At 36.9% G+C, this 11,758-nt stretch overlaps 1 protein-coding gene across 1 annotated transcript in view; it reads left to right on the top strand.

The window, feature by feature from the left end:
• Positions 1-5,787: 5,787 nt before the first annotated feature.
• The window catches only part of LOC108664928 (anion exchange protein 2), a 16,277-nt gene continuing 10,306 nt past the window's right edge, over positions 5,788-11,758 (top strand). Inside the window, exons 1-4 of the mRNA XM_018151624.2 lie at positions 5,788-6,219; positions 10,441-10,627; positions 10,882-10,945; positions 11,147-11,194. Coding sequence (XP_018007113.1) covers positions 6,156-6,219; positions 10,441-10,627; positions 10,882-10,945; positions 11,147-11,194 — 363 coding nt within the window. The 5' untranslated portion in view covers positions 5,788-6,155. The remainder of the gene's footprint in view (positions 6,220-10,440; positions 10,628-10,881; positions 10,946-11,146; positions 11,195-11,758) is intronic.

Below are 11,758 nucleotides of genomic sequence, written 5' to 3'. Positions count from 1 at the left end.
AACGACGACCGACCGCTCAGTTACGCTCTAATGCCAAGGACAGTGCCTTGAGAAGAAACAAAACCTGTCATTCAAGGTTGTGACGGAACTTTCCACCAGTATGACAGGCATAACGTTCAACACTTTCCTTCCAATCAATAGTACTACTGCCATCCAGCAAATTGTATGCACATTCAATTAAAATAGGTTGAATGAAAGAATGCAATTTACGTAAATAATATTATAATGCGGAACGCAAGAACGGAAATAATGTTATAATGCGGTTGTTCATGAAGTCCATGGAATATATTACTTGTTCTATAAAAATTAAATGAAGTTTGTATTCCCCTTCTCAAGTTCTTTCTAGGAGGCTAACAGGCGGCATGAAAAAGAAGTAAATAATATATATCACTAGATAAAATAAAATCGATGTATGCTGGTTATTCCTTCAAGTAATCAAAAAGTTTCATAAGAATAAAATAGAATAGAAGTGTCGGCACTGGAGAAATAGGCCCATGACCTGTTGAGGCAGCATAACTACTGAGGCTGCATAACTACTGAGGCTGCATAACTACTGAGGCTGCATAACTACTGAGGCTGCATAACTACTGAGGCAGCATAACTACTGAGGCAGCATAACTACTGAGGCAGCATAACAACTGAGGCAGCCTATGTGACAAGATCGCCCATCACCAGCAGAGTAGGCCTTCAGTGTAGCAGAGGCCTACTGTAACTAATCTTTTATATCTTAAAGAAGAAGGTATGAGGTTGGTGTGTTTGATTGCTTGAACGCACATAGATTAAACGGTGAACGTGCATGCAACTTGAGAACGTAGTTAGTTGCGAGAAACTTACAAAAGAAGATGTATGTGATTGAAAAGGCATGCCGATGAAAAATACAGTTGAGAGCATAGATAAAACATACTTCCGGTTGCAGTTGGAGATAAGGCAGCCGAAGCAACTAAATCCTATGAAACTTAACATGACAAATTCAGTAATTGTGAGCTACACGAATACGAAATCAATAAACAACAAAAAGATAAGCCTAAAATTCTTGCAATATAATGTCATTCTTAAAAAATACGAGAGGATGATGTCTTAAGATAAACACTTAGAAACTTTCTTTGTGCCCTTCTCATTGTCATCCACCAGTGCGTGACACGCAAAAAAGACGAAAATGTATCATACTCAAACATATCTAGTACAACATATTGAGAATTGATGGAAACAGAGGGCCATATACCGCAAGTCCAGCGTAGACACGGAAGCAGACTAATTTAAAGGCCGTGCGACGTACGCCCATTATTGAGTGTTGAAGAAAATAGTTCAATGTGTCGAAGATCGCTCATTGTTTTTTCCCGATATGCATAGTCATTAGTTGCGGTAGAATGAATTAAAAATTATATTTAAATCAATTATGTATCAATTTTGAAGTTAGAATTATTGGGTTAATTTTCTTGAGTAAATTTACATGGATTCATACAACAAACTTCAGTTCAAATCAGATCGCATGCACAATCAAGACGATTATACTTTGGCTGCTGGGTTTACCTTTCACGTCAAAAAAACACGCTTGAACGCCTGAACGTTGCACTGATATGCATGCATGGTTGCTTCAGTGCATAACCTTTGTCATAAACGTCGCAGGCACATAATATCCCTCGGATGCGAGTCATGTTATTATATGGCGCTAAACAGTACGTTAGGATAACAGTTCAAATCAATAGACGGAAAGCATTCTTTAAAGAATAAGAGTGTCTATTTCTCCTCTCAGATCCAGTATATACTGGAGCTGAAGAAGAGAGAATCAAATGTCTATATTTAATTATTAAAATCAGTGTGCTCATTAAGACCCCTGGAAATTGAACGGTATAATGTCGAAATTTCCTCCGAGAAACAAGCTCATGCGTGTCTTGAATTATTAATAACCATTGAACATTTAAATGTATTGTTGAATATGAAGTTCCTAAATGAACTTTTTTTAATAAATCGTCCGCTTTGTGCGTGTGTGTCATCTGTAACTTAGTTAATTTGTCAATTTAAGCTTTGTCAATTTTAATCGACGTATTTAATTATTTAATAGAACCCCGACGAAGGTTATATTCGGCACGTATTTCAATTAGGAATCATTTTTGGAATATTTACACGTGATATTAGATCTTGTTGGAGGTGCGTATTCGAAATAAAGTATGTTACACAGCTTGTTTACTTCATATGCAACAATATTTTTTACATTGTATATTATTTGTTCCGATACATTCCAACATCAATTCAACGGAACAAAGGCTAATTAACTAACAAGTGTTGTTCGAGGTGTACTGCTATCTAGCGTCTATATATACATGCAATTCACGAAGCTTCAAATTAACTACATTACCTTCTGCCGCGCCAAAGGTGAGATAAGCATGAATAACGTTAACAAAGCGGAGACCTTTCGCTTCCGCTCGAGAATCTCCATTGAACAGTACAAGGAAGTTAGTGAATCCAGCGAGATCTTGCATAGACTTTATTCCGTTACATGAACCCTACTGTTAAGCTGGACAAAAGGTGTCCTCTTCTCTTCCTGGACAAGGAGTGGCTTCCTCTCCGCTGCTACGCAACCCCTGCTTATGTCGACATCGCCGTGTTGTATTACCACACCTTAATTATTGATCGATGGACATCATTATGCAACGTAGTAAATAATGATTGCTTTGAAGCTGTTGCAATCTATTTGTCTCCTCACGTACACCAATATAAGATCAAACCAGGTATGGGGAAGATGAAGAATGATGATTCTTTGCCGATAATACGATAAATTAGAAATATGGCCATCTTGACCTAAACGCAAACTCTTTATTTCGGTGAAAATGAAGAAGGCACGCAAAGTTTGAGTTCCTCATATATTTAAATGGGTAAAAACATTCAAGATACAACGAGAAACGAACTAATTGAATAATTGAATGTATAGATTTAATTTTTCATTTGATAATTATTTATCATGTTCCAACAAGTACATTTTTACGCATTGATAGATTTGTGCCAACACTTTTAGTAGTTTGTGATAACTTAGGTAAAAGAAGTATTGGGAAAATTTCCCAACCTTTCATCTTCAAGCTTTACGATTTAGAAGCAGTGATGGCTCGTCTAATACCGAGCAACAGGTCTCGTTAGCAGCACTTGATTAAACTTCCAACTCTTGTTGCCAGGTTATCTTGAACTTTCATTTACACATACTCACTAGTTCCAATGCTACTCATATTCTAGGTTGCGCCATAGTTTACATAACTCCACACTTCTTCTCATAACATAACTCTTCTTCTTTACATAACTCCACTCTTCTTCCACTCTTCTTCAAACGCTCCCCGCCAAACTTGAATGTTAATTTCCCGTCAAGGATTATTAGTATGGTAATTTTTTGTGAAAAAATATTTCAATAATCGTTACTTAACCTGCCCTGTGAATCACTCTTAGACGTATGAAAACGTCTACTATAATTGGCGGTTCACTCTTTAACTATTTAATTTTACCTCTTTAATTCTAACTTAATTGCCAAAATGTTCAAGCCCATAAATGTAGTGTATCTACAGATCTAGTATATTCTGGATCTATCGTATTTTTTTTACAAATACTTTAAGTGTGGTCTCGTTTAAATACTATGTGATGTACATACTTGCCATCCCGCAGTTAAACCACGTCCTTAAAACACTTTACTCTGTATGTGCTCTTAATATCGATTAAATGAGGTAGGCTTCGTTCACGGGCTTACATTGCAACATTGAGATTACTAAATACTTGAAAAGCGTTCAATAATCAGCGTGATAGTCCATTCTTCACCTAGAATATCTTGAAAAAATCTTCAATCGGCCTCCGTCCTGCTTGCGATTCTAATTTTTGAATTGCAACTTCATATGGAACTCGGGACCCGCTAAAGACTGCATCAACAAAATCTTATTAAACTACCTCAACCAACCTCCTTTGTTTTCAATCGTTACTTTCCGTTCAGTAAATTAGATTTATTACTGAAGTTCTCCTATAGTCTCGGAAAAATTCCAGAATTTTTGTGTTTACTCCCGTAGCATAAAGTATCTGTTGAAGTATATGTTTAGCATTTCAAAAAATTGATAATTGCATTACCCACAGCCTCTAATAAACAGTCTTCCGTTCTGTGACCGTATGACTTCATATAGTAGCTCGTCGCGCAAGACAACAGAGGCTGCAGTGCGGCTTCATATTGATGATATAATAAAAAATACGATTCATCTAGATCACCGCATGCTTCAACCCTTCAACAATTAACAGGTTCTGCTTGAACAATTTGGCACTATTCTTCTATTCTTGTTAATGCTATAGAATTTTTTAGAACAAACCTCCACATATTTGCGACTGAATAAATAATGAAATAATCCGTTATAAATGTTATAAACAATCAAGCAAGCGAGTTTGAAGCCTAATAAGATCATTTACTTTGCCCCACCCCGGCACTTTATGTCTATATAGAGCGTTAATTATCTCCTATTTAGGAATGGCATTCAAAACTTCACAACCCTCATTGATTTCCTCGTTGTCGCCTAACGCGTCTCTCGACATCGTCGGCGTGCCATCGAAGGTCGGCAGCGTACGGCTCGCGCACTTAATTATAGCTACTTCCTTCGATAAATAACTGTCTAAGTTTTTTGCAACTTCTTTGAACAGAAGAAAAAACTCAGTTAAATTTTCGCCATTGAGGACTAACGTTGATGTTTTTCCTAACATTGTCATCGTTATTTAGTATGATAGCTAGGGATGTTAAATAATTTAATGTGTTGCATCAACTCTAGCGCATTAGAAATTTCTCAATGATAGCATATAATTCCTGAATGCTATTCGTAAAAAGAATCAATTATCGACTCATTTTAGGTAGGTAATTGGAATATACAAGGATTAACGATGATAACTTTATTAAAAAAATCGAAATATGTACGACAGCATTGAGAGTAATTGTTGTAAAAATTGTCAACAAAATGCGCGTTCTAATACACAATTTGAACCAAGTGCGGTTTTCCCCTGTAGGCAATTGTTTTACTATAAGTTATTCTCATACATATTCCAAAGATTTTAACAATTCTAACAAATATACATATTCTAACAATACGTATTTAAGAACAGACTTCAAATGATCGGAGGAAAAGGATTTATGAATTTTTGTTGAGGCCCCTGCACGTCTGTTTTCCTGCATGCTGAATGTTGCGAAATGCACGAATTGTTGAGGCTCTTTGTCGTGACGGGGAAATAGCGGACATATCGTCAAGACGGTAACATTTGATGTCCTGCTACAGAGACGCCTGTAATTTCCGATTAATCACGTAGAAGATTAACAGACGTATTTACACATCCGGATTGAGCTAGTCACCCATGATTCTTTTTCGTTAAAAAAAATTTAAAAAGTGGTACATGTTTACTTGTTATTGAGCTCATTCAAATTTTTGGTTAAAGGTCGAAACAATTGCCAGTCTTATGGACTTTCGTAAACTGCGTTTGCTGTGGAATTTAATTACAAAAACTATGTTACCAAATTTGTTTTCAAATCATGCCTTTTGCTAAAACAGAGAATTGATGTTCACGCTCGAACAAATACCATAACAATACGCGGATGGGAATCCCGTCCTAGCTGTAGCGGCTTCCGGTGCCGGTTTGAGGCGGTTCTAATTAGAACGGAAGCACGCACACGTGGAAGAAATAAACCTTGAACTTCTTATTTGAAGACTGCAGTAGGCCGATGTACACCTGCCTACAGGATGCACAACTGCAAGAACGACCTGCATGTACAGCCCGCAGTAATAAGCCAGGGACTGAACCTTCAGCAGCCAGTGTGCGTCGCGCTCTTGACTCCGTCAGTTTACTCAGCCAGCGTCTCGCGCGTTGTCCTGTGGTGTGGTGGTCGACCGCAAGACATAAGTGTTCGAGGATCACTCAAGCTCAGCGGTTGTTGTGTTCATGTTCCCCGGTACAATATCCAACACAACGAACTTTGTAAATTAAACTCAGCTGGAAGAAAAGCGATTGTTATTTTGATAAATTAAAGATTCCATTTAGAGATAAAGTGGATGAAACTATGCATGAACGAAAATAAATAAACTGTGTGAAGTATTGAATCTTAATATCAAGTTAGTTTATTCCGTGTAATTGACAATTTTTCTGAAATATTATCATCTAATATGGACAATCCAGCGTTCATCGGAGATAATGCAGAGCACGGCAAGGACACTCAATTTCCTCTTGGTGAGTTTGGTTTTATTAATAATAATTTGTAATATTCATCCATGAAGTCGCACATTCAGTAGGACATTTGAAACTGGAAGAATTGCAGACATTTTTTACCTTAATTGCTATTTTATTTACAAAACCAAAAATAAAATAATTTGTACATTTTCAGTATAATCTAAATTAAATTATCACAATTTTAACCTAAGCTCACAAGCATTTCCTTCTCTTAACAAAGTAAGTTGTAGAATCTGGATGTCTATCAAACTTATCATCTGAGGATAAACTCCGCTGAACCTCTTTGTACCTTGAGTACGTAAAAATTGAAGGCCAGTAAAATTCGTAGTTATTCGGCGTAACCAGAGGTCTGAAAGACTCGAAATTTCAAAATGATACTCTGACATTGTCAATTCGTGATCCAATCGAGGCCGTTCACCAAACTTTGATATGAATTACACGGGGATCGATCTATAATTATCGAATTATTGACTTGAATGCACATATATTACACTTCTAACGAACGTATACTTTGCTGATTGAGGCCCTTCCTATATCATTCCATGATCCTTAATTTTTACTTGACGTGCGATTTAAATTGACATTCTAAACTGTTGCCTTTATTTCTTCAACTATTGTTTATACTGGTTTCATTCAATGCTCGCAACTGACTCGTTTGAAGGTGTTCGAAAGTGGATGCGGTTAAAATGAGTTAGTTGTCTTAAATTATGAAGTCAAGGTCTAAAATTATCAAACAAGGAACTGCGTAGGAGCAACATCGCCGCCTGTGACATCGGCTGCCTTTACAGCAACGCGACATTAATGCTTCGAGGTCAAGTCTTGTCGACGCTCTTCGTGTCGAATGCTGTGATCGTGACTCGGTTGCCATGTAGACATTTTCATCCTAGGACTTCATGAACTAATGAATTCGTGCACGTAGAATAACACGTACTTACTGCATTATACACATTAAGAGAAATGTTTTTCGTGCATTAATGTAGCGTTACGATGCAGCTCCTTAAAATAGAATAGAAATGTCGGCACTGAAGAAATAGGCCCATATGGCCTGTTGCCGATTCTTGAATTTTTCGTGACTTGATTCACAAGGGATCCGGCCTTTGGAACCCGATCTTTCCATAACTGACGATTGATTGAGATAGCTGCTGGACTTATTGCCTGGTCCGTAATTTGCTAGGCATTTAAGACTGAACATATGCTCCTGCATAGCTTCGTCTAGTCTGTTCTTGAAGGCGTTCATACTCGGAGCGTCAACAATATCTTCAGGGAGGCTGTTCCACATGTCGGTGACTCGAAGCGAGAAGAAATGTTGTCGCATGGATGTGTTACAACGCAGTTTTTTTTAGTTTATAGCTGTGGCCCCTGGTGTTGGTTCTTGTTTCAAATTCTAGTAATCCTTCTGGAACCTTGTATAAGCCATGAGTATACTTGTATGCTTCAATGAGTTCCCAACGCAGACGTCGATAACTGAGGCTTGGAAGCTTCATAATCTTTAATCTTTCCTCATAGGACTTGCTTTTCAAGCCCGGAATTATCCTTGTTGCACGTCTTTGAACACTCTCTATTAAATTTCTGTTTCTTTTTGCTCCTTGCTTCCCAAATTAATTAGGGGCTTGAATGCCTATATAGATGGAGCTGTTTGTGAATAATATTGTTCATCAACCAATAAACTGCCGAGCGAAAGCAAGTAGAAGGTAGAGTTGTATGATTAATAAATGGTCGTATATGAAGCCGATATTATTATTGAAGAGTTACATATATACTCTGATCGGTGAGTGCAACAACTTAATGCAAGTTAGTACCTTGCGACAAGTTCTTGAAACGTGAATCGCATGGCAAATAAATGAAAAGATTCCATGAACATGGCGGGATATATCTTATTGAACTTTGACATCCATTACAATATCTGTTTTGACAGAGATTAAATGGTAACAGATATAATTTACGATTGATTTCCTTATAAGATTGTAACATAAAAACTTGGATCTTTATCCGAAAATCGTTTAGGTCTCCATCCTCAATTAATCCTTTCTGGAATATCAAGATTTCGAAAGTTTGTACTTCACCTGCCATGTGGTTGAAATCAGTTATATTAGAATTGTATTTAATGGCGATCATTAAATAATTTTGCTTAAAGCTGCACTAGTAATTTAGATAAATGTTGAATAACTGAACGGTGACGAAAGTAGAGTAATGAAAACTGCAATCTGCTCTTACATATAGATTATTCTAAACAATAATAAAATCGCCCACATGATTACTAATGTAAATTATATTTTCGGGCAGCAAAGTGATGATGAATCTATTAATTAACGCCGCACGTTTCCGTAGCATTTGAAGGCTCAGAGTTCTGCCTGCCCTGTCAACACTCAATCGACGTAAGATTGCCATAAGAGCCACCCTAAATCATGCAGTTCCCTGAAGTGCCTCGCTTTTCTTACGACTAGTTTCTAATGTCGATAGTATCACTCGCAAAAAAAAAATCGTTTCGCGATTTAAGATTAGACTCGTCAGCCCAGAATTATGCTCCAAGTTGAAGAAGTTCTATCAGAAGTTGAAAAGTAATGTCCCAGACTCTACAATGCTGGAAACGCCTCTTGTTAAAAACATTTGCTACATACCTTACGGGTTGTTTGAATAAACGGTCGGTGATAAAACAATTCCATAGAAAATTGAAAGATTACAGCGCTTTATTATTTAGAAGAGTCTCAATCTTATTCACTCGCACCAACTTTTTCAATTCCGAAAGTCATGCTCGCAGATCAATATAGCTGCAACAACTGCATTGCTGCCATGACTTTCAAATGCGTTCCTTCTAAGCAAAATACGTCTGCGCCAATTGTTCAAAACAGTTTTTAGCTGATTTGTTTTATCGATGGCATGCTAGTAGTTGAATTTTTACCTATAAACCACATAAATGTGACTGTGTTACTCTCTTAATTGTGTTTCCAAGAATTACAACTAAGTTTAGAATATCATTTATTGCTATAAAAATGAATGAAATTCTTTTGTGCAACTCCCAGCATTTCAAGCTGAAATTTCCACCATCCCTGCAGCGCATTTCTGTCGCAGAAAAAAATTCTGGATGAGGTTTTTTTCCCTCCTTGAATGACTCGGGGATTTCCAGAGCTCCCTACAGTCCCACCACACGAAGATATACTCGCGCCAACTCACTGCAACAACAACAGGAATAAACCGCCTCGCCCGTCACCGACTATCAACCCAAGAAAATAGCCGTGTTTATTGTGAAAACTTTCACCAACGATCACCAACTTAAGCGACATGCTACTAAAACATGCGAACTTATTCTTTAGCTTCATGAGAGTGACCAGAAATTTGTTTCAAACATATTTATACAACTTATTTTTGCTGTGTAGGTTGCTTGACGACCATTTGGAATTACACAGATGCATTTGGCGGAAGATTTAGATGACAGGTCAAGAAATTGTATGGTAATTTCGTTTTTTTTTAATGCCAACGATTTTTCAATTCGAATGACAATTACTCATAGTGCACAACTGTTATGGATTATGAAGTGCATTTAGAATTTCTATCCGGTATCTTAACTGACATTCTGTACGTGCCGTTCAATGAAAATCACAGAACATTACGTGTGGGTGCTGTAGTAAGTAGTATTGCAAAAAATCCATTTGTGAAATTTCCAGTCTTTGCTAAGCACGTTCATTTTCAACGCCAGGAGATGTTCGGCATCTACCAAAAATTGTTAATATAAAGCTAAATTTTTGCACTCAATCAAAATAAATGCGGCATTCATATATTTAATGTTGAGTCTTTATGACTAAATAAAAATTTTCACGATTCTGTGATTTGGCAGGAGCTAAAAATAGAAGAGACTGAGACTGCCTAGCTGAGACCTGACTGCAGGGTTAGGTTGAATTAGTTCGAAATTGAAGTCAGTGTTCGATCGTGCAGCCATGTCCTGCAGCTTCATGACGGGGCTGAAAGACACAAAAAATTAACCATTCAATTTCAACGTATAAAATGTGACAATAAATAACACGGAATCATCTCACATAACAAGATTATTTGCAATTTAGGTTAGGGTGCATATTTTTATAGTCGATATGCTTACAAAAAATTATGTTAAAGAACATTCCATTTACACCAACGAGTTCTCGTCGCCGTTGCGCCAGCTGACTTCAATAAGCTTTTCATCATGTGGATAATGCAAAATTTTATGTAACTCGTCTCGTTGCTCCTCAGGCGTGGTTCTCTTGGACGTCGAAGAAACCAACGTCAAGTCCATCGTGAGTCGGGCTGTGGAGTGCATGGTTGCGGTCGACCATGTGCCGTACGACAAGAAGAAATTCGTCATCAACTCCCTGCTGGCGGATTGCGCTCATATAAATGAAAGAGAGATTCAGATTAACAGAAGTGAAAAAGAGACCAAGTGAGTCTGCTGATGTGGAGATAACACTAATTTCAAAATAATTATTCATTCTTGGCAGTGCATTTGATAGTACAAACAAATTAAGTTATTTAACCATGCAAAACGAATTGAAACTAGCATGCACAAAACTTCCAACAATTTTCATATTATAACTGATGAATCCTGAATATCATTTATTGAATAAATAATACGCAATGGCCAATAATTTTATGTTTGATGGCCTTGATTTAATTTTTTCATTCGTTTGTCCACAGTGATGATCACGAGACTGCGGTCCCCGAACACGCAAGAAAGGCCGGCATCAACAAAATATTTTCGGTTGGTTTCTAATTTTCTTCTAAATAACTTTTCATTTAAATGCTATATGCTTAAGCACTCTATTTAGGGAGATGCGCATTACATGAATCATGACATTTATATTTAAAAAATGGCACAATGTATCAATTATTGGTTTGTGTTTATATCTGTCACGAGCTACAGGATTTTATAAACAAATTTATATTAATTAATATTTCACAGGCGCACAACATCAGGAAAGGCAAATCTGAGGACCACGATACATATAACGTAAGTAATTTAGATTTTGTGATTATCAGACTGAAGTAAAACGCGTCAAAACTCGAAGGTAATTTTATATGCACCAGGTAAATTGCTTTGCCAGAGCGTCTCTGTGATCGCCAGACGGGATAAAATCGATAGGAATCGATCTTAGCATTCAACATTCAATGATTTTGACTTCGCTTTGTCTATCGTTTGGCACGTCCAGTATGCGTGAAATCAGACAATTAATTCTGCCAATGAGAAGTGAGCTTAATTGAAGTGAGCAGCAAAATGCTGAATCTAAAATTTTGAGTAGACTGATTCACGAATTTCCACCATGTGGCTAGTCCAAGTTTGCTTTTTCCTTAAATATCGTTCACATTTTTGTCACGTTGAAGACCCGAAATAAACCAAGTAAGAATTTTGAAAAATTGTACCTACTTATTAATGTTGAAAAGTTTTCGTTTCAATAAATATTATAAATATATATTCTTCCTAAGTAAGAAATCTTTAATCCGATGCAGCTAGAAATAGTAAAAAGTCTGCAAACATTTCTAAGAAATTTTCTGAAGCGATCGACCGTTGCAGCAG

Source organism: Hyalella azteca, unplaced genomic scaffold, assembly GCF_000764305.2.
Source record: "Hyalella azteca isolate HAZT.00-mixed unplaced genomic scaffold, Hazt_2.0.2 contig4664, whole genome shotgun sequence".
Classification (NCBI taxonomy): Eukaryota; Metazoa; Arthropoda; class Malacostraca; order Amphipoda; family Hyalellidae; genus Hyalella; species Hyalella azteca.
Note: the sequence above shows the minus strand (reverse complement) of the source record. Positions and strands in the feature narration are given on the sequence as shown.